Source organism: Myotis nattereri, assembly GCF_964212035.1.
Source record: "Myotis nattereri genome assembly, chromosome: 3".
In the NCBI taxonomy this organism is placed as follows: domain Eukaryota; kingdom Metazoa; phylum Chordata; class Mammalia; order Chiroptera; family Vespertilionidae; genus Myotis; species Myotis nattereri.
The window spans coordinates 213,963,595-213,990,240 of record NC_138077.1 but is presented as its reverse complement, the minus strand read 5'-3'; the positions used below and the strand labels follow the sequence as shown (position 1 = coordinate 213,990,240).

Genomic DNA, 26,646 nt, shown 5'->3' with positions numbered 1-26,646 from the left:
GGTGTGAGCTTTCTTCACCAAGCACCCCAAGTTTCATGTGAGGAGAGAGAAACCAGACGGGGGTCCCCCTGCGATGGCATCTCAAGCCAGGGGGCTCCCCGTTGATGTCGTTTCTCTCTGTGTGCCCCGCCTCTGTCGTTTCCACACGCCACCCAACCACATCTACAGACGTGACCAGGTCCCAGCTCCATGAGAAATGGCGTCGGAAGACGCACAAAGCAACATCAAAGGCTTCTCCATCCAGGTGGCCTCCCCCTGCCTCCCGGGGGCCCAGGCCTCGGAATTCTCTCCTCCTTCATGAAAGAGGCCTCACTGGGGGAGGCCAGCGGGGGGGGGGGGGGGGGGGGCTGAGGCCACCGTCTGATGACAGCGCAGAGGGAGGGTGGCCGAGGAGCCAAGCCTTCGCCGCACACTGTCCATCACGCTGCGTGTCCTGGCTGGATGGGGGCAGCTTTCCATCCAGGCGGAAAGAGGAATGGCTGTTTGCAGCATTCCGGAGCTCACCCAGACAGCTCAGGAGGAGAGAGCCGGGAGGGAGGGCAGAGGAGACAGGGGGGCTGAGGCCCTGGGGAAGGGGAGAGGGGGAGGGGAACAGTCATCTCCGGGTCCTGCATCAGCCGAGGCCCCTGGATGGGGTTCAGGGTCGGACCCCACATCAGCCCCAGGTGCCAGGCACCTCCCTTCCTCCCAACCTCCTCCCATCTGGCTTCCTCCACCACCCCTCCCCCTGGGGGTGCCCCAGTCCCGGGAGGACGCAAGGGGAGGGTGTCCGTGCCCTGGAAACCTGGCCTTGCTTGCTGCAAAGCAGGCGGCCCCTGGACGCGGGGAGCAGCTGCGGCTGGGCTGCCTGGGGTGAGGAGGAAGAGAAGGCAATTTGCAATTTCAAATCCGAGCTCCTCTCCAGCCGGCCCGTGGTCTCGCTCCCAAGACAGCTGGCGAGGAAGCGGCCAGGAGCGCGTGACAGCTCTTCCCTGAGCGCCAAGCCTGCCTCTCACCGCACCTGGAGGGCTCCTGGGGGGACAAGGGGTCAGGGGCTGGGGCAGGGGGGACCCCAAAGCAGGCGTGACCCAAAGCCAGGTGGGACATCTGGCCGCGCTCAGCACAGCCAGGGGTGAACCTGAGGGGGGCGGGCGGTGAAGGATGAAGAAGACAGCCGAGGATAAAGCTGGGGCCGGGTGGGACGCTGCTCTCGGACGGAGAGACAGGCCACGGCCTGCGAGCTGAGTCTTTATTTTATAGCAGATTCCACGAGGCAAAGCCAGGGCGGGTCAAGATGTTTACAACGTTCCCGCAGGTTTCGAATCCACTCAATCACATGCACCTGGTCGAGCTTTGTTTCCTCGCTGCACCCCCCGCAGCCCACACCACTCAGCCACGTGGGGCCACAGGTTCAGACCATACGGTCAAGCTCACAGCCATAGCCTTTGGCTGTAATTGTGCTGGGAGGGCTTTGGCACAAGAGGACCGTGTCCTCTCATCAGTCCAAGGCTTGAACCCGTCCAAACACTGCAGCCGCTCTCCACAGACATCAAAGCCAGGCGGGACCAGAAGCCTAGGTGAGGGGCTCTGGAAAGTGGGGTGTCAGGGAAAGGAGTTTCCTGGGAGATGGAACTACCTGAACAGAAACACAGCTGGGGGACAGCTCAGGGTTTGGTCAAAAAATTCCATGGGCCCTAGCTGGTGTGGCCCAATGGATAGAGCGTTGGCCTACGGACTGAAGGGTCCCGGGTTCCATTCTGGTCAGGGCACATGCCTGGGTTTCGGGCTCGATCCCCAGTAGTGGGCATGCCAATCAATAATTCTCTTTCATCACTGATGTTTCTCTCTCTCCCTCTCCCTTCCTCCCTGAAATCAATAAAAAAATATTTTTTTTAAATTCCATGGCCGAGTTCTCAATGCAAATTGGATATTTTTAAGGAGACACAAACAAAAATGATCGATGAGAGATAAAAGTTAAAGTGCACACACACATGTAAGTGCAACAGTGGGGGTGAGCCGGCTGGGAGTGAAGGAGAGAGGACCGCCGGGCCCCGCGCAGGGACCTGTCCTGCCGAGAGCCGCCACCAGAGCGACTGTCCCAGCAGAAACCCGTGAGCTAGAGCAGCGAATCCGGAAGGTTCCACGCACCCGACGCTGCTCTGTGATATGGCCAGTATGTTCAGTCGTCCTGAGCACCAAAGGGTCACAGGTTTGATTCCTGGTCAAGGGCATGTACCTGGGTTGCAGGTTTGATCCCCAGCCTTGGTCAAGACGTGTGGGAGGCAACCAATTGACATGTCTCTCTCACATCAGTTTCTCTCTCTCTCTCTCCCCTCCCCCCCCCCTTCCTCCCTTCCACTCTCTCTAAAAATCAATGGGAAAATATCCTCGGGTGAGGCTTAACCAAAAAAAAAAGACCAGCTCTTCAGAGGTAACAGAAAACAACGCGGTGGCCCCTTGGTGAGCGGGTCTGGCATTTCATCCGAACTCCATGCTGAATAATTTACAGAAAGGCTTTATGGGAGCCCAGCGCCCACAATAAATGTTCCATGAGAACACAGGCAACTCTTCCAACATCGATTTCTCTCCGGCGGGTTCGGCTGGCAGGCCGGCCAGATTGGAGTTGCCACGCTGCTTATGTGGAAACGATCATAATCTCACTTTCATTTGCATTTTTGCAGGCCTCGCGGGCATCGCGGCCACTCCTGCTGGAACCGGGAGGGGACAGAGTCCTGGGTTTGGGAACAGAAAGTGAGGGGAGAGCACAGCTGCCGCACCTTTCCGCCTGCGGGCAGCGTTCCGGGGGCACAGAAGCAGGAGGGCACGAGTCCTGGGCCACCCTGAGGGGGGGGGGCAGGAGGAGGGCAGAGTGGGCAGGGGGACAAGGATGCTTCACACCTGTGTCGTTAGGAAAGCACAGCTTAAAACAACAGCGAGACGGCATAACACACCTCCCGGGGCGGCCACAGTCCGCACGCTGACCGACCGGGGCGAGTGCGGGCGAGGACACGGCACAGCGGGGACCTCGCTCGGTGCCGGCGGGACCTGCAGCGGGCGCAGCCCCTTTGGAAGACAGTTGGGCAGATTCTTACAAAACGAACGATGCCCCCGCCACACGGCCCAGCAGTCCTGCTCCCTGGTATTTACCAAAAGGAGTTAAACACCCTGTCCAGGCAGGAACCTGCACAGACGTTCATGCAGCTTCATTCAGAAGCGACAGGACTCGGGAGCGACCGGCACGCCTTTCAGCCGGTGAGCGGATGCAGAAGCCGGGTCCATCCAGACAGCCGGGTGTTACTTAACGCTAAAAAGAAAGAGGCGATCGCGCCAGGAAAAGCCACAGAGGAAACGTCAAAGCGATGACCCACCCGAAAAGCCTGCATGTGGGTGGTCCCAGCCGCCGACACCAGCGGGGGGGCAGCGGGGGGGACGGACAGCAGGAAGGCCGTGGCTGGGGGGCTACGGGGTGGGGGGAGAGGCAAGTGCAGGGGACATTAGGGCAGTGAGACTGCTCTGCAGGTTGCTATGATGATGGACACACGTCATCTCACACTGCACCACCCACAGGATGCGCGCCACGCGCGTGAGCCCTCCGAGCACCCAGGGACTGGGGGTGACGGCGACGCGTCCCATCCTGGTCAGTGAAGCGACAATGCAGGAGGCTGTGTGGGGCCGGGGAGAACTCTCCGGACCTTCCCCTCGATGGTGCTGTGAGCCTTAAACCGTCCTAAAAAGGAAGTCTTTACAAAAAGAAGACAAAAGTGCCCGGTGGGCGGGGCTCAGTGGTTGCGCGTCGACCTATGAGCCAGGAGGTCACGGTTCCATTCCCGGTCGGCGCACAGGCCAGGGTTGCGGGCTCCATCCCCAGAGGGGGGCGTGCGGGAGGCAGCCGATCCACGCTTCTCTCTCATCACTGATGTTTCTCCCTCTCCCTCTCCCTCTCCCTTCGTCTCTGAAATCAATAAAAACATATTTTTTAAAAAGACGAGCGCTATCACCACTGTAGCCAGATTGCCGGTTGTGCCGCGGGGGTGGGGGGCGCCAAGCAGAGGGGCCTGGAGAGCCGGCCTGCGACTGGCACGTGACCAACGCGCCCGGGTGGGCCCCGCGGCCCGCAGCCTCCGCACCTGCCGGGAAAGCGCAGACTGAGTTCCCAAACTGTCAGCCCTAACTTCTCTCGCCAAGAAAAACAAAACCACCGGCAGCGGCTGCCAGCCATTCTCTCCGCTGTTCCCCGCGGCTCCTGGGTCCCCCGCCGCGCTGGCTGCGACCGGAGAGCAGCCTGGGCCGTGCAGACGGGCAGCGGGCCCCCTCCGGCTCCTCCTCACAGCTGCCCTGGGCGCAGCCTCCCACATTGGCCTCCCCGGAGGGCGACCCCACCCGGAGTCCGTCCGGCGCAGCAGCAGCAGCAAGTCTGTGATGACTCCCCGCTGCCTTAGCCCTTCCAGCTCTGCAGGTGTCTTACGTAACCGTAGCCCGTCACCAGGGAGACCAGCTCCGTGGGCACGCTTCCCCGCATGACCCGGCTGGTCTGGACCACAGGCCTTGCCCTTCGCCCAGCCACCGGCTCCCAATCCCCTCCCCACAGACTCTGCCCAGGCCAAGGGCTGCGACGCCAGGCCCAGGGCTCCAGGGGCCGGGCCCCTGGCATTTCCAGACACGCCTGCTGCCTATGGTCTCCGTGCCCTTTAAGAAGCTGGGTGTCGCCGAAACCGGTTTGGCTCAGTGAATAGAGCGTCGGCCTGAGGACTGAAAGGTCCCAGGTTCGATTCCGGTCAAGGGCATGTACCTTGGTTGCAGGCACATCCCCAGTGGGAAATGTGCAGGAGGCAGCTGATCGATGTTTCTCTCTCATCGATGTTTCTAACTCTCTATCTCTCTCCCTTCCTCTCTGTAAAAAATCAATAAAATATATTTAAAAAAAAAAAAAAGAAGAAGAAGCTGGGTGTCCAGGGAGGCGCGGTCCCTCCCCTGGGGCCCAGCCCAGCCTGGCGCCCCTTCGCATGATGGGCTCTAGACCCGGCCTGTCCCTCACTCCTCTAGCCAACCTTGCCCTTTGACCCACACTGCGTGATGTCCAGGGATTGGGCCCAAACCCTGCCTGTCGCCGGGGAGGTGGGTCCAGGTGGGCCAGCTGCCCCCTCCCCGGGGAGCAGGGCCGGCCAGCGGTGGCCGTGGAGACCACTGCCAGGCCCTGGCTGCCACTCCCGGTCTTCTCCTGGCCCTGCTGTCGGGGACCCGGGCACAGACCCTGTGGGGTGTGGGCTCCCCAGCTGTCATCCACATGCAGCCTTGCTCAGCACCCCCCGGGGGGACAGGGGCTGCTCCCCTGAGGAGACCACGTAGCGGTGAGAGAGGGATGTCAAGGCCAAGCCCCTGATGCTCCCAGGTCCCGGCTGTGTGACCTGGGCAAGGCACGTGGCTCCAGGCCTCATGTAAAGGGGGCCCCAGAGAACCCGTCTGGGAGGGGGTGCGATCACCAGATGAGATGATTCACAGAAGAGGCTTCGGTCGGAGGGGGTTGGGGGGGGCGGGGACTGGGGTATGATGGGCCTCGGGGCTGGACCACAGACCTCAGCAGCCATCCCGCCCTTCCCGAGAGTCGGGGCTCCTGGCGCTGAGCATCCTGGCAGCAAAGTTGGCAAAGCAATCGCCGAGAAAGCCCCACCGAGCACCTCTGCCCCTTGGGCGGCCGCGCCGGAACCATCAGGACTCACTGACCTGGAAACACCTCCCGGCGGGGGGGGGGGGGGGAGGGGACGGGACGAACCACACCAGGACCCACCTCTCACTGACAGGCAAGGCGGCCTCGGGGCTGGACGGACGAGTGGCCGGGTCCCTCTGGGTCCGGCCTCGCTGGGTCCCCGCGGTCCCGGGGAGGGACCAGGCTGAGCCCCGCAGCCTGGGGACCTGCTCCCATCGTCATGGTGAGACAGCGGGAGTTGTTTTAAAGCCACCGCCCCACGGCGGCCCCTGGGCCATCGCGGCGTCACTTCGGAGCCGCGCAAATATTAAAGCATCGTTACCTGCCCGCCACTCCGCTAGAGGAGGGCATCCCACAGCAACGGGATCGAGAGAATTGAGCAAATTAATCAATTAAAATCATCATTCACAGGAGGAGTCCCCTCTCGCCGAGACAAGGCAGGGGGCCTCTGCCTACCCCGAGGGAAAAGGCTCTGTAACCTTCACCTCGGCACTCAGGTGCGCAGCAGGGACCTCAGTTCCCGGGATTCAGCAGAAACCAGGAGAGACAAGAGGGCGCCACCAGCCGAGCGTCCCCTCCCCCGCGTGTGTGGGTGAATGTCCTCTGCCTCTGTCCCCTCTAGGACGTCCTGCGCCCCGGGTCAGGTTAGTCCAGTCATGTGGAGTGTGGGGGGGAGGGGGCAGCCATGCCTGTGACCTGAGGGAGGGGCTGACCTGCCACAAAGCCCCGCCTCCTGAGTCTGCGCGGGGCACCTCCCTCCCCTCTGCTCCAGCATCACGTGAACCCTGTGTGTCCCCTTCCTTCTCCTGTAACAACTCCCTCTGAACTGAGGGACCACCCACCCAGTATGCAGTCATCTCGGTCTTTACCTTGATGCCACCAGCAAAGACTCTATTCCCAAATGAGGGCACATTCTGAGGTTCTGGGGGACACGTTCAGCCCGCAGCTGGTGTGGCCACAGTCCCTCAGTCCATTCTGCAACCTGCACTTGGCTGCCCACTGCCCACGGCCGGGGGGGGGGGGGGTGGGCAGGAGCAGTGTGGAGAGACAGGCCGGCGTCCACGGCCCTCACTCTGCACGGTCTCCCACCCACCAGCTCAGACCCGGCTTTGCTTTGGGGTCAGAAGGGCCCACGTGGCGTGGCCAGCAGATGCGCCCTAACTGGTGGGCCTTAGCTGTACGCTGAGCCCCGCCCGCCTTCACCAGCGGGAAGGGCTTCCGAATCCATTGCCCCTCCGGCCACCACCCTGGAGGGCGGCTACCCCATGTGCCCAGTACACCAGACACTGACCGCCTGAACTCCCTCTCCAGGCAGGCCGATGCCCTCCCGGCCTCCCCTCCCCTCCCCTCCCCGCCTCCTCTCCCCTCCTCCCCCCCCTCCCTCCTCCCCTCCTCTCTCCCCTCCCCACCTCCCCTCCCCTCCCCGCCTCCTCTCCCCTCCTCTCTCTCCCCCCCCACCTCCTCTCTCCTCCCCTCCCCTCCCCTCCCCTCCCCGCCTCCGTTTCTCCAGGCAGGCCCTCAGCTTGCGTCCCTAGAGGTGAGAGTGAAAAGGCCGCGCCCAGGTTGAGGCCAGGGTTGCACACACCTGGACGCCCATCGGGAGGTGAAAGAGGCCGTGAAGCAAACGTAATGGCTGTTTTCCCAGCTTCTGGGAACTTGGGGCAACAGTTTTCAGAGGCGCCTTCGTTTACTTCTAAATAGAGTCAAACATAGCATTAAGTCATCAGCAGACGCAAAGCAGCGCCGGTAATCTGCCTTTCATTTGGCTCCATTTAGTGAAAAGGAGCTTTCAACAGGCGGGGGGGGGGGGGGGGGGGGGGGGGGGAGAGCAGGCGCGCTGAAAGCGCCCTTGATGGAAACGACCAGGTTCCGGAGACGGTGGGCGGTCTGTGTGCGAGGCCGGGCCCGGCCCAGTCCTGCAAACCGCAGGCCACGCGGGTGCCAGCTGGACGCGGGCCGCGGAGCCAGGGGGGACGGAAAAGCGGGTCCGGGGCCGGCCGAGCGCACTGTTTTGAAGGGAGAAGGGACCCTGGCTGTGAACTGAAAATTCATCGTAACCAAGAGATGCCGTTCTCTGTGAGGAAGGAGGAGGAGGGAGGCCGCACAGGGGGCAGGAAGCTTTGAAAGGCGCCCGATTCTCACTCCCCGGAGGGCTCGGCCTCACCTGTGACCTGTGCCCAGGAGCAGGAGCGGGCTCAGTGTGAGCTCGCAGACACGGGGAGGGGCTCCCGGACTGTGGGGGAGGGGCTGAGGGAAAGGATGGCGCCAGCTGCAAGGGGCTTTCCAGAGCCACCACAGGGAGCACTTCTGTGGGGTCTGACTGCGCCTGGGGAGGGGGGGTGGGGACAGCTCAGGCAGAGTCTGGGCCGCGTGACTGGGTTCTGGCCTTTGTCCATGTGACCTGAGCTGGAGGGGACCTTGCAGGTGGGATTAAGTTGCGGCCTGGGATGAGCTGTTACCCTGCTTTTCCGGGGGGACCAGAAGCAGAAGCAGGTCCAAGTCATGCCCCCTCCACCCACCAACTCTGAGCAGACGCCCAGGAGGCCACCGGCCACCGCCTGTCCCTCCACCACGCTGTCCCCAAGGGAAAACCAGGTTTACGCAGCAGAGAGAAAACCCGACGAGGCTGCAAACAGCAGAAAACACCCAAGAAAACTGTCCAAAGAGAAAAATGTGTAAAAGTTTACTATTTTCATACGTAACTTTAAAAAGATATATTCCCATATAAAACGTTGCATAGTAAATGACATGTTTGTAAAAACCCAGTAAGAAAACATCCTTTTATCATTTAAGCTGATTCTGAAAAAACCGTCGCTGAAAACAAATGGAAACGTCCTAGCCGGTGGCTCTCGTGTGCCCGAGCCCTGGCCGTGCAGCCGCGGCCCACGCTCTCGCCCCACTGAGAGCAGCAGCTCCACCAGAGCAGCCTTCCGAGCGCCAGGGCCTGCGACACCCACTCCCTGGCCACTGCTGTCCGCCGCTGGGAGGCCGCCACCCGTGGGGGTCCGTGGCGGCCATGGAGGCGGGGGAGGCCGGGAGGCCACGGAGGCCGGGCGGCCACGGAGGCTCCTTCACTGGTAGACGACCTTCACACAGAACGTCTCCTCATTCTTGTCCTCGTGGTCGTTGATGTGGATGAGCACCTCCCGCTCCCCGGCCCTCTGACTGGGCGCGAACCGCAGGCCGATGGTGTAGGTCTCTCCGCCCGCGACCTGGAAGAGGCGGCCGTCAGCGCCCAGCCCAGCGCCCTCTCCTCCAGCAACCTCCACCACCACGTGCTCCCTCCAGCCCTGGCCTGCGTGACCCACAGAGCACCTTGGCCTGGCTCCTGCCTCGGCCGTGGGCTGGGGGTCCTCCAGGCACCAGCTCTGAGCTGCGGTGCCCCTGCTCCTGAGGCCCACATGACCGCGTTCCATAACCCGGGGACACTCCCAGCCACAGAGGCACCCCCACTGCTTCCTGCCACCTTCCCTCCAACGCTCAAGACAGACAAGGGTCAATGTGGGGCAGTTCTGGTCAAACTTTGGAGAAACCACAGGTTGGGTCGGTCATCAGGCCCAGTCCCTGAAATGTCGCCTGGACGCGGGTCTCTCTGAGACGAAGCAGTGGCGCTCACAGAGGTGCCCTCCCCCCGCACCCTCCCCAGCACCGCACCAGAGCGCAGCCGCCCAGCTCGCCGCCCAGGGCTCGGTGGAGACGCCACTACCCGATGGCCTGGCTCCTACCTCCGTCCCCAGCCCAGGGCTCAGGCCCCAACCCGCACGGGGCCCACCTGGAAGGTGTCCTCCGTGAACTGCAGCAGATCAGGGTGGTCGCTGTGCAGGCGGTAGGCCCGGCGGAAGGGGTAGGGGTTGGTGTAGGTGATCTGCTTGTGGGCGCCCTTCCCCTCCCCCACGGCCATGGTGATCTCGAAGGCCTGTGGGAGGACGGCATGGGCTGGGCTCCTGCAGGGACTCCTGAGCCTGCTCTGCGGGGGGCCCAGCAGCTGGGACGCAGGACGGACAGCCCCCCCTCAGGGCTCCCAGGGGAGGGGCCCCCAGCACAGGAGCAGCCCCCCGTCCCCCCAGGGCCAGGAGGATGGGAGGAAGCTCCTGCCTGGAGCCAGGCCTGGTGGAGGACCAGGTGACCACCGTGCGCCCACGCCTGTGCCCACGCACGCCCCCTCCCAGACCTTGGAGATGAGAGGCGGCCGGCAGGAGAGGCACACGAGCCAGGAGGCCACCAGCTGGTGGAAGTCCACGTCGACCACGTTCAGGTGCACGAAGCGGCTGCCCGCCCGGCGGGGCCTCACGCCCACGTGCAGGTCCTGCACCCCGTGGGGCGGCAGCGCGAAGACGCCTTTGGGGTCCATCTTCAGAAACAGAGAGCGAGTGGGACGAGGGGTTCTGGCACCCGCCCCCAAGGGACCCGCTGCTGGGGGACCACCTGCTCGGGGCCCACGTGGCCGGCGTGCGGCAGAAAGGGCGGATCTCCGTCAGGGCCGGGCCACCGCGGTCACAGCCTGTTCACCACCGTGTCTGACGCCCTGTGTCGGGCAGGTCCCCTCCCACGTGGCGGCAACCCCTCTGGCTCTCACGGAGCCGCCGGCAGGAGCCCGCCCGGCCCTCTGAGCAGAGCGACTGGCTGCACTGACTCAGACTTAGTATCTCCTCCCGGCGACTCTGAGACAGGCTGTGGGTGTACGTGTCCCCGCCCCTCGATGGCCTGATAAAGGAATCGGACGGAGACTCCACAGACCACCAGTCCAAGGGGCAGTGAGCCCATCCTCGGGACCACCCACTGAGCGCAGCCCACGCCCACCGCCCGCCCCGCTGCCCCAGGTGGGCGAGAATGGCAGTGCAGAGAACTGAAGGGGTCCGGTAGCCCAGGGCCGCACCGTCAGCTCCTGGGGGTGCGAGGTGAAGGCCCGCACGTTCCTGAGTGTCGGCGTCCCCCGGAGGACCAGGGACAGGCGGGTCCGCTGGCCCACGACACAGGACACGTCCACGCGCTGCAGAGAGTGCAGATGCACCTGCCAGATCTGGACGGGCGCCGCCAGCCAGCGGTCCCTGTGGGGACAGAGCCAGGAGGAAGCCGAGAAGGCTGCCCGGAAGAGGGGGCAGGAGGGCGCGCAGACAGCTGCTGTCACCCTCCTGCGTGGGCGGCTTGGGGACTGCAGCCCAGGCGTCACTTGGACTCAGGGGGGACGAGAGGGATGTCAGTGTGGGCTTCGCAGCCAGGCCCCCTGGGTAGCCGGAACCGCGAACCAGGCCTGAGGCAGGGCCGTGGCTGCGCTCCGTGTAAGGCCGCGGCCTGGAGGTCAGCAGGCCTGAGCTCAGGAACCCGGCGTCCACTGCCGGGACTGCAGGACGGGGCTCTTTCCTGGAAAATGGACTCAGCAATGCATCCCCTCAGCGTCTGGTGGGGACTGCAAGCTGCGGGTCCCTCCGCCCGTGACGGGCACTGCACACAGGCTGCTCACTGCCCTGTTCTCAGAGGTGCCGACACCTCACCCGCACCAGCTTTGACTTCTCGGGGCTGGGAGACGCCACTTCCAGGGACGGGAGGGCCCAGGTCCCCGAACAGGGTCACTGCAGTGGGGGGAGCAGAGGGCGGGCCGACAGTCTCCATCGCCCGGAGGAAGCACTGGACCGGCAGCGGGTCCGGGACTGAATGTGCCGCACGGCTGCCTCCACTTCCTCTCCTTGGGCTCTGGACCCACCGTCCCTCGGGCCGCAGGAGCCGCTCTGAGCGGAGGGCGCCCTTCGCCAGGCCCCTGCCAGCCCATGAGTAGCTGCGGAGCAGGCAGACCTAGCCACGCTCAACGCCCAGCACGCGCTGCTTCCTCCCCACCCCTCGCCCCACCCCCTGCCGCCGACCGCCAGGCTCACATACTCACACGTAAATGACAACAAAGAAGTCTTTGACATCCGGGCTCGGGCCACTGGCCACCTTCAGGAACACGTCCCTCGGCTCCCCCGGACCCTGCGGACAGTGGGGCATCACAGGGACGCCGCCCCTGGACCTGACCCCGCCCCCGGCCCCCGCGAGGCCACAGCAGGTGAGAACCAGGCCCCGACGCCTCTAGTTTTCTGTGCTACTCAGAACCCACTAGTGTTTTCACAGCGAAGAGAAAACGCCTTGATTGCACACTGAGCTCAGTAACTTTCTCCTGCAGGAGCCCGTCCCCAGCCTCTCGCATGACAGCCGCTCCCTGTACACAGCGGCGATTAACAGATGCCCTCGTACACTCGCTCCTCACTCACTCCCCTTGGATAGCCAAGGGCCTGTGTGCTGGCAGGAAGGTGAGGACTCACCCAGGAAGCTCTCACAGGCCCGGCAAACAGCCCCTCACCTGGGAAGAGGCTGCGCACAGAGACGCGAGGAGCGGCAGGGGGTGCAGGGATGGCGGGCGTGCGGGGAGGACGGAGCGGCCACTCACCGTATTCTGGGTCTCACAGATGACGTGCGGGTCGCTGCAGCGGACGTGGACCGGGGGCGCCTCGCCAGGCTTCCCCACGGGAGCACCTGGAGCGGAAAATACCAAGACAAAGGTGTCTCCCGACAGGCGCGGCCGGTGCCGGGGGGACGGGCCTCCACGCCGCCCCTGCATGGACGCTGGGTTCCTGCTCGGCCGCCCCTGCGTGGGGCCTGTCCACAGGCAAAGGCCATAGCGGAAGCGCGAGTGCCCGCAGCCAGCGCGGCTCCCTCAGCACCACAGGCACCAGCGCAGTCGGGGGTGGGGGTGGGGGGGGCACAGGCACCAGCGCAGTCGGGGGGGGGGCCACAGGCACCAGCGCAGTGGGGGGGGGCCACAGGCACCAGCGCAGTGGGGGGGGACACAGGCACCAGCGCAGTGGGGGGGGGGGCCACAGGCACCAGCGCAGTGGGGGGGCCCACAGGCACCAGCGCAGTGGGGGGGGGACACAGGCACCAGCGCAGTGGGGGGGGGACACAGGCACCAGCGCAGTGGGGGGGGGGACACAGGCACCAGCGCAGTGGGGGGGGGCCACAGGCACCAGCACAGTGGGGGGGGACACAGGCACCAGCGCAGTGGGGGGGGGACACAGGCACCAGCGCAGTGGGGGGGGGCCACAGGCACCAGTGCAGTGGGGGAGGGACACAGGCACCAGCGCAGTGGGGGGGGGGGGGACACAGGCACCAGCGCAGTGGGGGGGGGGGACACAGGCACCAGCGCAGTGGGGGGGGGGCCACAGGCACCAGCGCAGTGGGGGGGGGACACAGGCACCAGCGCAGTGGGGGGGGGACACAGGCACCAGCGCAGTGGGGGAGGGACACAGGCACCAGCGCAGTGGGGGGGGGGACACAGGCACCAGCGCGGGGGGGGGGCGGGGGGCCACAGGCACCAGCGCGGGGGGGGGGGCGGGGGGCCACAGGCACCAGCGCGGGGGGGGGGGCCACAGGCACCAGCGCGGGGGCGGGGGGGGCGCCGCGGGCGCACTGTCTTCGGTTTGAAATGACACAGGCAGGAGGGAGAGCCGACCGCTGTGCCGGGTGCCGGGTGCCGGGTGCCGGGTGAGAGCATCGCAGGGTAAGGACGATGCCACCGCCCCTCGGGGAGAACCGTTCCCAGCTGAGCCACAGCACACCCGGCCCGACGGGACCTGCCTGGGAGCATGTGCCAGGGGGGCAGGCGGACGGCCTTCTTCAGGAAGGTGAGCTCCGGGTGGTAGAAGCGGAAGACCTGGTCCACCGCGGGCGGCTGCGGCTGCACCGTCAGCAGGAGCACGGCCAGGGGCCGGCCGCCGCCCGCCCGGAACAGCACCTGCGAGCGGGGGGGCGTCAGGGCGCACACGGCCGGTCTCCGCGGTCCTCACCGCCCCCCGGGGGCACGATCGGAGACAGGGCCGTCGGCACAGGCTGCCCACACAGAGGGCGGCGCCCCGCACGGCGCCCGCCTGTGGACGCGTCCCCCCGTGTGCACCACGATGGCCGCCACTGCTCTTCCTCCTGAGGAGGGCGCACCCTTCAACTGCCACCGACCCCGCCTCTTCCCGGCGCACATGCAAGGGACAGGCATGGAGGGAAGGTTTTGGTGGCAAACTAGAACGGGACAGCCGCCGCAAGCCCACGTCCCGCTCGGAACGGCACACCCTCCACACAGCAGAGCTCTGTGCCCAGCCCCGCCCGACCTGAGTCTGTGCCCCCTTCCACCTGTGCCCAGCCCCACCCCACACCGAATCTGAGTCACCCCCTACCCCGTGCCCAGCCCCGCCCGACACCCTGAGTCTGTGCCCCCCCCGCCTGTGCCCAGCCCCGCCCGACACCCCGAGTCTGTGCCCCCCCAGCCTGTGCCCAGCCCCGCCCAACCCCCGAGTCTGTGCCCCCGCTGCCCATGGGCCCCTCAACCCTTCCGGCAGCTCTGCGTCTGGCTTTGCCTTTTGAAGCTGCATCTGAAGGCGTCGCCCTGCGGGTCGGTCCCCGCACGCGGTGTGCTCCTGGGCCTGTGCCCCGGCTCGGAGAGAAGCCCCAGGCCCACGCTCACACCGTCGGGGTGCCCTGACACCCACCAGCGTTCTATCGCCTCACTGAGGCAGCGACTGGAAAACGACTTTATCTCCTGTGCTGCTCGAGCAGAACGTGCCCCTATAACTGAGCGCTCAGACCGAACCTGCACTCTCCGCAGTGTCCGCGACACTAGGCTCTGAGAGCGCTGGCCGTTGGTGCAGGTCAGCGGACGCTCTGGAAAGCGCCCATCGGTGCAGACGGGCCAGCCCTGCGGAGAGCGGGCAGCGGACCCGTGTGCAGCACCTCGTGCCACGGCCAAGGGCTAGAGGGGCTCCGAGTCCACGGACGGGGAGTGGCGGACACGCAATGAGCACCCGCCCCACAGAGGCTTTGACAGAGGGAACAGGAGGGCTCCGTGCACCCACCAAGGTTCATGCTCTGCACACACAACACACACACATGTTCACATGCATGTACACACGTGTGTGTACGCATGTACGTGCACACAGGGAAAGGGGTGGGAAAGGTAACCAGCTCTTCCTACATGTATCTCATTTTATAGCTTGATTTTGGACTCATGTAAATGCTTCCAACTTGAAAACTACGTTAATGTTTAAAGGACCTGTATGTGTGAGAAACAAGAGAAACAAACAGGTCACACACGTTGAGGTGGGGACATGACTGCCCGGAGGAGTCCCTCAGAGAGCGTGAGCACAGGCCTGCGGGATCCCGTCGGGGGCTGCACCACGTGTTCAGTGCACACGCACAAGCGCACACACACACACACACACCACCAGCCACTGCGGCCGGCAGCACCGGGCCACGGGGGCAGCACCGGCCCACGGGGCAGCACGTCACAGGCTGGCTGTCCTCAAACTGAGCAGACAGGTAGATACATGGAGGAGGACGAAGCCAGTTTCTCACGGCAGAAATGGGATCACAAACCGAGGGGAAGGGCTGCTGACAAGCCCACGATACCCGTGACACCCGCGATACCACACCGCCCTGGGCGCTGGTGCGATCTCCCCTCCAGCCCCACAGGCGGCGGCTGCGTCTGACGGGCACCCGTGCCCACGCCCAGCACCCAGGTTTGGTTTCTCAATACCCTTCTCCACCCAGGAGCTGGTACGGGGCCGCTCAGGGAGGGAGCAGGCACACAGCCGCCTGCCGGCAGGAAGGAAGCACCAGAGGGATGGAGGGTACTCTGCACCCGATGGGATGCTGGGCACGGGCATAGCCAGCCCCCGGGCCTGCGCAGGCAGCCGCAGAGACGGAGCGCGAGGACAGTGGGCACGGGGCAGCGGCTCACGCCAGCACCAAGGGCTGCACGTGGTGAGTGACTGGGAGACGCCTCCACGTGAGACACCCAGCCAGCAGCCGTGCCAGCACCTGGACGGGGAAGTCCCCCTCTGAGTGCCCTGCCCGCACCCCTTCCCTCCAGGAGGCCGGCCAGGGCGGAGGGGCTGGGCCCAGGCGGCCCGAGAGCCAGCAGAACCCATGACACTGCCCGGTCCCCGTGGAGGACACCGGCTCGCCCCCCACGGCCTCCTGCACCTCAGATCAGGCCTGTCCTCTGCCCGCACCTTGGCGTGTCTGGTGGGCATCACGCTGTCCTTCACAGGGGATCCGGGGTCCGTGCCCTTCTCAGGTCTCAGGTCCGCAGAGGCCTGTGGGAAAGCAACCGGCACCCGCGGGTCACGGACGGATCCCGGGGGCAGGCACTGCTGTCCACCCGCAGGACGGTCCACTGCGGGACAGCTGCCCTGGCCTCACGGTGCTCACAGCGACCTCACAGTGACCTCAGCGACGCTCACAGCGACCTCTCAGCGACCTCACAACGACCTCACGGCGACCTCACAGCGAACTCACAGCGACCCTCACAGCGACCTCAGTGACGCTCACAGCAACCTCTCAGCGACCTCACGGCGACCTCACAGTGACAGTGACCTCACAGCGACCTCACAGCGACCTCTCAGCGACCTCACGGTGACCTCACAGCGACCTCATAGTGACGCTCACAGCGACCTCACAGCGACCTCTCAGCTACCCTCACAGTGACCTCTCAGCGACCTCACAGGGACCTCATAGCGACCTCACAGCGACCTCACAGCTACCCTCACAGCGGATCTCACAGCGACCCTCTCAGCGACCTCACAGCGACCCTCTCAGCGACCTCACAGCGACCCTCTCAGCGACCTCACAGCGACCTCACAGCGACCCTCTCAGCGACCTCACAGCGACCTCACAGCGACCCTCTCAGCGACCTCACGGCGACCCTCACGGCGACCCTCACAGCGGATCTCACAGCGGATCTCACAGCGACCTCACAGCGACCCTCTCAGCGACCTCACAGCGACCTCACAGCGACCCTCTCAGCGACCTCACGGCGACCCTCACGGCGACCCTCTCAGCGGATCTCACAGCGGATCTCACAGCGACCTCACAGCGACCTCACAGCGACCCTCTCAGCGGATCTCACAGCGACCTCACAGCGACCTCACAGCGACCCTCTCAGCGGATCTCACAGCGACCTCACAGCGACCTCACAGCGACCCTCTCAGCGACCTCACAGCGACCCTCTCAGCGACCTCACAGCGACCTCACAGCGACCCTCTCAGCGACCTCACAGCGACCTCACAGCGACCCTCTCAGCGACCTCACAGCGACCTCACAGCGACCCTCTCAGCGACCTCACAGCGACCTCACAGCGACCCTCTCAGCGACCTCACAGCGACCCTCACGGCGACCCTCACAGCGGATCTCACAGCGGATCTCACAGCGACCTCACAGCGACCCTCTCAGCGACCTCACAGCGACCCTCACAGCGACCCTCTCAGCGGATCTCACAGCGGATCTCACAGCGACCTCACAGCGACCTCACAGCGACCCTCTCAGCGGATCTCACAGCGACCTCACAGCGACCTCACAGCGACCCTCACAGCGACCTCACAGTGACCTCTCAGCGACCTCACAGGGACCTCATAGCGACCTCACAGCGACCTCACAGCTACCCTCACAGCGGATCTCACAGCGGACCTCTCAGCGACCTCACAGCGACCCTCTCAGCGACCTCACAGCGACCCTCTCAGCGACCTCACAGCGACCCTCTCAGCGACCTCACAGCGACCTCACAGCGACCCTCTCAGCGACCTCACAGCGACCTCACAGCGACCCTCTCAGCGACCTCACAGCGACCCTCACGGCGACCCTCACAGCGGATCTCACAGCGGATCTCACAGCGACCTCACAGCGACCCTCTCAGCGACCTCACAGCGACCCTCACAGCGACCCTCTCAGCGGATCTCACAGCGGATCTCACAGCGACCTCACAGCGACCTCACAGCGACCCTCTCAGCGGATCTCACAGCGACCTCACAGCGACCTCACAGCGACCCTCTCAGCGACCTCACAGCGACCCTCTCAGCGACCTCACAGCGACCTCACAGCGACCCTCTCAGCGACCTCACAGCGACCTCACAGCGACCCTCTCAGCGACCTCACAGCGACCTCACAGCGACCCTCTCAGCGACCTCACAGCGACCCTCACAGCGACCCTCTCAGCGGATCTCACAGCGACCTCACAGCGACCTCACAGCGACCCTCACAGCGACCCTCACAGCGACCCTCACAGCGACCCTCTCAGCGGATCTCACAGCGGATCTCACAGCGACCTCACAGCGACCCTCACAGCGACCCTCACAGCGACCCTCACAGCGACCCTCACAGCGACCCTCTCAGCGGATCTCACAGCGGATCTCACAGCGACCTCACAGCGACCCTCACAGCGACCTCACAGCGACCTCACAGCGACCTCACAGTGACCTCTTAGGGACCTCTCAGCGACCTCACAGGGACGCTCAGCGGCTGCTATGACCGGCCTCGCTGCCCAGAGGCTGGGAGGCTGCGCGGCTGTGGAGAAGGGGCCGCTAACCCAGCTCTGCCTGGAGCCAGAGGCCTGACGACTCACCCCCGCCCTTAACCTCTTGCCCACAGTGCGTGCAGAGCCCCCGGGAAGTCTGCGAGCCCTGGGATCCCTCAGGCCATTTAAGGGGTGACCATCATCCCACAGAGCTGACCTCAAGGTCACTATCCCAACAAGGAGACACGTGCCCACACCCTCCCCATCACGCACACGCACGCATGCACACACGCACATGCACACGCACGTACACACGCACGTACACACACATGCACACGTACGCATGCTCCTCACGTCTGTACAGGAAGCCTCGGGCCTGGCCTCTTCTGGGGAGCACACAGGGCGGTAACAAGGGCGCAGCCCTCACTGCAGGGGCCGGGCTGGGAGGCAGCCCCAGCTCTGAGGTCTGGGGAAGCTCATGACCGGTTTAGTGGACTCAGACGGCCTCGCCTTTCCTGCCCCCGCCCCCTCCCCCCCAAACCAGCACGCAGGGAACACGAGGCGTCGGGCCACCGCGCACAGCGTGGGTGCCGGGGTGCGAGGCCGCGGAGGCGACGCCCGAAGGCTCAGCCATGTGGCGGCTCAGGGCCCCTGGTCCCCATGTTGTGTGCCTGGCGACCAGCCCTCGGCTCCGGGAGGCCCACCTGCGCCACAGAGAAGGTCTGGTACTTGAAGGGGATGTGGGCGGTCTCCCGGGGGCGCAGGAAGAGCTGGGGGGCGAGGCCGCCGCGCAGGCGGAACATGTCCTCCTCCACAGGCGTGTGCAGGCCGGCCGCGGCCTTCAAGTGCCTCCACTCCTGGCTGTCCACGATGAGGCTGGGCGGGAGGCGGAGCTGAGCCAGAACGTTCCCCTGGGGCCCCAAGACCCACAGGGAGGGCCCAACCCCACCCCCGAGCTGGCCCCATCCCCCCCCCACCCCCCCCCCCCCGAGCTGGCCCCACCCCTCCGAGCTGGCCCCTCCCCTCTGAGCTGGCCCCACCCCCCCGAGCTGGCCCCTCCCCTCCGAGCTGGCCCCTCCCCTCCGAGCTGCCCCACCTGAGCTCAGGGTTGTCCACCTCGATGGTCACAGTGTGCGGCGTGTTGTGGGGGTTCCTGAGGGCGAACTCGAAGAACTCCGCGGTGCCCAGCGAGGCGTAGAGCGTGTGCTCCACGGTGATGGCCAGGCTCAGCGCGCTGGCGATGTTCTGGGCCTTGGTGCGCTCCCGGTAGGCGGCGATGACCTGCAGGTCCCGCGCATGCTGAGCCCGGACGTTCTGCTGAGCCTGCGAGACACCAGCCGAGCCAGGGCCACGTCCTGGGCGCGCTCCTCGAGGCTGTTTCCCACCTCCCCACCCCGCCCCCAAGTCCGGCTTCTCCTGGACTCCCCCCTCCCCCCTCACGTGGTCTGCGCAGGTCCGGCTGGGCCCCAGCTCCAGGGACGGAGCAGGGCACGCCTGTCCCTCCACGGACGCCTGCGGCACTCCTGGCTGCTCTCTACCCATGGGAGGTGGGGTCTGCCCTGCAAGCGCCGGACTGACTACGCCGCCGCCACCACCCCACACCCAGGAGGCCGGCTCCGGGCACCGCGGGGAATGGGAGTCAGAGGTTTCCAAGAAAAGAGAAAAGAGCCCCCTCAACACTGACAGGTGGCAGCAGGCGCCCTGTCTGCAGCAGAGTCCCTGGAGGGGAGTGTCCTGCCCGACAGCCTCCAGCGGGGTCCGGACCTTGGGCAGCTGCCGTGGGGCAGTGCTGTGGGTCCCCGCCAACCCTCCCTCCTCGCCCGTGACTCCGCGGGCTTGGCCGCTCAGGGGTGCTCCAAGGCTGGAGGTCGGCTGCTTTTCTGGAGAGCCTCCCACTAAAAAGTGGGGCCCAGGGCTGGCCTGTGAGACTGAGAGCAGCAGGGCCACCCCAGGCCGGGCCTCCAGACACAGGCGGCCAGACGCCGGGGAAAGGCCACCGGACCGCCTCTGGGCTGGAACTCAAGGGCGGGGCCCGGTTCCATTTCTGACTTAAATGACTTTGCATCACCCACAACGCCGGCCCTCCCACGCCGGGGCGAAGCTGCGCCTTGCATTCTGCTGGGGTTTGAAAATGGGGGTGGCCCTGCTCCACGGGGGCCTCCCTGGGGGGCTTAGACCTTCCCAGTGGAGCGGGGCCGCTGGCCAGGCTGGTTCCATGCTGGATGAACAGGGAGTGCTCACCAGCACGCTCCTCCGGCAGCCCTGCTCGCCGCCGGCCTCCTGCGCACGCACAGCCCTCATCCGCTCCAGCTTGCGCCTGCGAACCGCGTCCCCCTCCCGCACGGCGCCCCGGGGCCCCTTGCTCCCCGGCGGCAGGGGCGTGAACAGCATGGCAGCCAGCTCGCTGTCCACATCCGCCAGCTTCTGTGCCTGGACCACGTTTTTCACCCCTAGAAGGTTCAGAGGAGCCAGAGGTCAAAGTTCACTGTTGGAGCAGATGCGGCCACCTGGCTGCTCTTTCCTGTGACTGCAGAGCTGTCCCCTCACGCCCTCCCGTTCACAAGTCGGAGGAGCTCTGACCTCCGTCCACGCTCCTCCTGACTCTCCTCCACTTCCTGTTCCCACAGAGGAGCAGCCGCCCACAAACAGGCCGCTCGTAGGGTTAAGCTTCTCTACGCGATACCAGGCTGCCAGCCCGGGCCAGAGCGCTGGGCCTGCCCAGCGTGGTGAACCGAGTGGCCGCAGGCCCAGGAGGCGGGCACTCAGGGGCACTGGCGGCCATCACTCTGCGCCCAGGTCCAGAGGGGCGTGCACACGACACGCTCACACCTGCACGCGTGCAGCCTTCTCTGCCTCGGTGTGCTCCACCCCACCCCACCCCACGCCAATCACACCCACGCACCACCCACCCACCCACCCACTCACGTCTCGGGGCCCCGTGCATGAGGAGGCTGCCTCCGTCGAAGCGGCCGGTTCCCTCATTCGAGATGACCCGCAACCTGGAAGGTGGCAGCGCGCTGGCCTCTCTCCCTCTCTGCTCACACAGGTGACCTAGGCGGAAAGCGCCTCCGTGAGACATCTCCACAAGTAAGAGCCTGAGGGCACGTGCCCACGAGGAGGCCCGCTGTCCACCAGCCACCCTCCCCTCTGGCCGAGCATGGAGGAGACAGCAGCCTGCTCCAGGGCCCCAGCGTCAGCACTGCCCTGGTCACCTCGCCCCTCCCTGCTGTCCACAGCCACGTGACCCAGAAGGAGCTCAGGGTGGCACCCCCCCCCCCAAGCCCCAAGCCCTCCCTCCCTGCCACCAGCTCAGAGGTGGCCCAGGCTCCTGGCTCCGCACCGTTTCTTCTGCACCAGGGGGTGTGGCCCTACAGGTCTTGGCAAGCTCTGTGCCCCGTCCCAAGAGCCCACTGCCCAACTGCCCAGCAGGTGGCACATGCCACCTGCACTCACTGCGGGCACAGTGGCCTCAGCCACACGGAGGGAGGCGGGCTCTCCCGCAGCTTCCTCCACCCACTCCTGTGGCGAGGGGTCCCCTGCAGGCCTGCCGGCCAGGCCACCTCTGGTCCCCACACCGACTGCAATGAGCACGGCCTAGGCTAAGCCTGAGAGACACGCAGAGACCAAGGAAACCGCGCAGGTCAGGACCCGGGCCGACGGCGCAGGGGCAGGTCCAGCGTCCTGGGGGCTCGGGCTCGGGCTGACTGCCCCTGCGGCCTGTGGGGCAGCAGGGCCCCGCGTCCCCTCCTGGACAGACGAGGTCCCCGGCTTCCTGCGCTTGTACTTGGACGCTGGTTTGTTCTCTATCAACTGGAAAAGCTGAGCCTACGTGTGCACAACACCAAGGGCCGCAGGGCCAGGACCCGAACTCCCCAGGGCTGTTTTCCGTCGGAAACTGCTGCCGGTTTCCTTCCCCGCAACAGACAGGCGGCGTGTGGGATCGCAGCAGCCGCCGGAGCCGAACCCTCCCATACGCAGGGCCCCTCGCAGCCCTGAGCTCCCACAATGCGCGGACCCCAAACTCCGGTCACTTGTCACGGTGCACACCCCTACCCCTTGTCCTTTCACCGTGAGAACACGGGATGTGACCCCAGAGCCGGGCTCAGAGCACCCCTTCCCCCAGGAGGCAGCCGGGACCAGCGGCCACCCCGCACCCAGGACACTGGGGTCCAGGAAAGGACGGGCTCCTGGACGCCGACATGACCAAGGACGCGGAAAGGCCGCTGAGGAGCAGGCTGCTGGGCAGCAAAGCCTGTCCGAGCCAGGAAGCCACTGGCCGAGGACAAGGTCCCACGGAAGGATCCACAGAGACCGCGCGCCGCAGCGACGCTCCCTCCAGGCCCCGCTCCCTCCAGGCCCCGCAAGATCTGAGCGCAGGAGGCTTAGCGCTGCACGGGCAAGGGTGAGCCGGGCAGGGAACCCTGCGGTTACCCAGGAGGCTCCCCGGCCATCACCCCGTCTGCAGGCCTGTGCCTGCTGCCTGGTGCAGAACAGCCGTTTATACGGAAATAAAAGCTACAACAAATACACAGGAAACTGCCGCGCGGCCACGCAGGTACGGCGTGCAGCACGCGCGCTCGTCCTTTGTTAACCGCTCCGTGCGCGTCTGCGTGGCGCCTCGCGAGCAGGTCTCTCCGACTCTCTCCCATGAGCTTATCTCTCCCTCGCAGGCAAAGCATGAAAATGACAATTGAAGATAACACGTAATGGAGCTAATCTTTCTTCTGGAGATAAGATTGTAGCACCCGGAGTCGTGCACATTGTGGGCTCGTGATTAAATGGAGAAATAACCCGCACAATCCTGGCAGCGGCCTGCAGCTCCCGGCCTGCGCGCTTCTGAGCCCGTCTGCTGCTCACATGTGGCTCGTTTACTTCTCCAGAACCTAATTGAGTTTTGCTGCTTCCACATTGTCTATTTCCCAGCTGCCCTGGATGCTGCATTTGTAAACAAGCGGCAGAAACCGGGCGCCTTAATGAGCGCGCACCTGCCGCTGCCGGGCTCGCGGGCGGCTGTGCTGACGCCGGTGCTGACACTGCGGATGGCCCCTGGGCGGAGCCTCACGCTCAGGCCGGGTTCTGAGTGGAAAATTCCCGATGCAGCAACAGAGGCTTGAGTCCTCCGGGCAGACACGGCTCCACATCCTCTACCAGCTTGGTGTCATCCAGCTTTCACTTCTGCCCAGAACCCCGGTCCTGCTACCGGCCCTCCAGGGCGGCGGAGTGGGCTGGCCACCGGCCCTCTGCCCAGGCCACCTCTTCCCCGGTCAGAGGCCTCAGTCACACCCAGAAGGCCACCTCCAGGCCAGACTCCCTGCAGGTGGAGGGGGGATCGGGGCTCAGGCTCCCTACCCAGCCACTCTCGGGGCGCAGGGCACCATGGGGCGAAGGTCAAGGCTGGGCCCTAAAGGCGTGCTTCTCGGGCCCTGCCCCCAAGTTACACACGTCCAGGCACATTTGTCTCCCTCCTCTGAGACGGAAAAGCTCTCCTGGTCGCTGTAGTTGAGGACTGTCACAGAGGCCCCGGGACAGCACCACGAACAAATGAGGGCCAGGCCAGGGGACTAACCGCCCGAATCCTGATCAGAAATCAGGAGCACAAACAACTGGCCCAGGGCAGACCTGGTGGTCAAAGGCAGGCAGACAAGGGCAGGCCCAGGGGACAAGGGCAGGGCAGGCAGACAAGGGCAGGCTCAGTGGTCAAACTAATAAGAGTTTTGCTAACTCCTACTCCTATACGATGCCCACAATTTGTGCCACCACCTGCGGAGCTCATGCTCCAGCTGGGAAGGCGAGTGGCTGCCAGGAAAGGACGAGAGGCCACACAAAGCGTCGGGACTCTTACCCACGTTGGCCAAGGTCAGGTGCAGCAGGCCCTTCACCACCGTGTGGACGCCGATCGGCCTGACGCTGCCAGGCGCAGTCACATCTCCACTCAGCACCATTGCGTCCTGTTCGTATTCGGTGGCCAGGACCTCGAGCTCGTGGGAGACCTGCACGGCCGGGCGGCCCTGGCGGAGGAGGTGCTGCCGGGGAGAAGGCACGTCACCGCCCAGCAGATCCGACCTGGAACCCGAGCCCAGTGCCGGCCAGGCTTCTCCACAAATTCACCCACCACGTCAACACCCGGGAGCCGCCCTCGGGAGCCCCCTCCGTGGGGAGAGAGGGGACGGAGCAGCAGGACAAGGCGGGACACCGGGCAAACCCCATCTCTACATCAAAGCTGCGAGGTCGGATCTTTCAGAACCAAGACGGGGCTACAGGCAGGACAGGCCAAGGGACATGCCAGGCCTGGTGCCGAGCACAGAGCCCCCAGCCCGGGGGCCGCAGGACGGGACGCAGGGTCGGAGGAGGCCTGGCAGCTGGAGCCGATGGCAGGACCTCCAGAGGCCATGGTCCGAGCGGGCAAGGGAGGCCCATATGGTCAGGACCTTCCCGACTCGGCTCCTCTGCCTGGGCCGACGGCCAGTGAGGCCCCAGGGATGATGGGGTCACAGGTCACCTCTGGCCCAGCGGGCCTCTCCCTGTGAGGCCTCGGGAAGGCCGCCTCACCTCTGGCTAGCGCGTCTCACACACAAATGGACGCGTGGGGGGACTGCGCCCCAGCCTTGGGACTCCTGCGCCCCCCTTTCCCCCGCCGGAGGGATGAACACAGACTTTAGGTCTCAGCGTATGGGGGATGGAGAGTCCCCAGAGAAAGGATTCCACTGTAAGTCCAGCTGGAACTCTAAAAGCAGGATCCTGAACCCGGCGCAGGCCCTGTCCCTGCCCACTGAACCAGGGCCGGAACCAGGCCGCCTGGGCTGTCTGGGGACTGACGTCTCCCATTGAAGGAGCAGGTGACACCACCTGGCTGGTCAGCCTGTGGGAACCAGAAGAACTGAGCCAGGGGACCCAGCCTCAGGGACCCAGCCCCGTGAAAACGTCTCCCGGGAAGGAGAGCTTGGGGGCGTTTTTAACTTGTGAACAAGGAACTGATGGCCTGTCAGGACCCCGCCCCTCAACAGCGCCCGGCCCGGGGCGCCGCTACCTTCAGGTGCACGGCGGCCGAGCCGATGAGTAGCAAGGAGTCTCCGTCCCAGACGTCCACCTGCAGGCTCTGCACGGCCAGGTAGCGGGTGAACCAGCGCCGCTCGCCCGGCCTCAGGAACCCGGGGTCCACCAGGTACCTCAGCTGGAAGCCCGGAGGCCCTGTTCCGAGAGGTCCCAAGTGAGTCCAAACACAAGGGGTCATTTCTCATCCTCACACTGTGAAGAGGTTCCCGCTCTGGTCATGCTAGTTCCTGCTTCCGTCACAGCTACAGTTTAATAAACACGTTAATCAAAGTCCAAATTAACACACGAAGGCTACACTGCTTTCCAACATGTTCAACAAACTCCTCCCAAACGAAGACTGATGCTTCCCTGAGTCCTGGGGATCGGGCCACGCGGGGCGACAGGGCCCCACGGCTGCAGGAGTCACGCTCAGGCTCAGGAATCAGGGAGGAGTCAGTCATCTCCTGTCAAAGCTGCACGTCACTCACACACCAGAGCTCAGCACACGCCAGCGGAGACCAGAACCACCACCACCAGCCCCACCCCCAACTTCTCCCCCTCCCCCCTCCCCCCCACACACCCCGGATCTAAGGCAGCAGCCCCACGGGGAGCAGGCCCCTGCGAGGGCCACTCTGGACTATCAGGCTTCGTACTAAGAGGTGGGCGCCGCCTTCATGGTCCCCACATGGCGTCATCATTCATCCTAAATCGACAAAAATGCCACTGAAATCACCATTAGTCGAGGTGCAGGGAACAGCCATGCTGGGACCACATTCAAAACAACATTCCCCCTTCCCATGAATAATGTAACCATCTTTACAAAGCCCCCCGATGAGCAGAATATTAACTCCGGGAGGAGGGGGCGAACGTTTACCCAGCAACCCATGCGGCCTGGGCCAGGCTGCGGTCCTACCCCATCCCCAGCCACCTCAGCCCTGTGGGTGGCCACCCAGTAAAGTCCCCTCTGCTCCCCTCAAAACCAGGACAGTGCTCTCGGTGGGAGGACAAAATGGGTCCGGACAGGGACACAGCACTGGGGGGAGGACACAACACGGGACGGGGGACGGGGGGCGGGGTATTGGGCCCGAGGGAAATGGAGTGAGGGCCAGAGGGGGACAGCTTATAGGGGCACTTCTCAGGGCGGCACTGTCACAGTAGATATATGATGTTAAACATCTGTCAAAATGTAGCATGTACACCACCAAGAGCAAATCTTAGTGTAAACCAGCGGTTCTCAACCTGTGGGTCGAGACCCCTTTGGCAGTCGAACGACCCTTTCACAGGGGTCGCCTAAGACCATCCTGCAGATCAGATATTTACATGACGATTCATCACAGTAGCAACATGACAGTGATGAAGTAGCAACGAAAGTAATTTTATGGTTGGGCCACAACATGAGGAACTGTATTTAAAGGGCCAGAAGGTTGAGAACCACTGCATTAAGGAATGGCCTGCCCATCAGGGGCGGGGAGGATGGGACGCCCGGCTGCAGGGACCCCAGGCAGGGGGACGCCCGGCTGCAGGGACCCCAGGCAGGGGGACGCCCGGCTGCAGGGACCCCAGGCAGGGGGACGCCCGGCTGCAGGGACCCCAGGCAGGGGGACGCCCGGCTGCAGGGACCCCA

General features: G+C 65.0%; 1 protein-coding gene across 1 annotated transcript in view; it reads right to left on the bottom strand.

Moving 5' to 3' along the window:
• Positions 1-8,344: 8,344 nt before the first annotated feature.
• NPHP4 (nephrocystin 4) overlaps positions 8,345-26,646 on the bottom strand; it is a 52,861-nt gene continuing 34,559 nt past the window's right edge. The window contains exons 15-28 of the mRNA XM_081085495.1: positions 25,018-25,178; positions 23,833-24,013; positions 20,916-21,041; positions 20,232-20,440; positions 19,087-19,313; positions 18,695-18,866; positions 15,715-15,798; positions 13,292-13,448; positions 12,105-12,190; positions 11,562-11,647; positions 10,560-10,731; positions 9,855-10,034; positions 9,456-9,599; positions 8,345-8,895 (exon numbers count right to left, since the gene is read on the bottom strand). Coding sequence (XP_080941621.1) covers positions 8,755-8,895; positions 9,456-9,599; positions 9,855-10,034; positions 10,560-10,731; positions 11,562-11,647; positions 12,105-12,190; positions 13,292-13,448; positions 15,715-15,798; positions 18,695-18,866; positions 19,087-19,313; positions 20,232-20,440; positions 20,916-21,041; positions 23,833-24,013; positions 25,018-25,178 — 2,126 coding nt within the window. The 3' untranslated portion in view covers positions 8,345-8,754. The remainder of the gene's footprint in view (positions 8,896-9,455; positions 9,600-9,854; positions 10,035-10,559; positions 10,732-11,561; positions 11,648-12,104; positions 12,191-13,291; positions 13,449-15,714; positions 15,799-18,694; positions 18,867-19,086; positions 19,314-20,231; positions 20,441-20,915; positions 21,042-23,832; positions 24,014-25,017; positions 25,179-26,646) is intronic.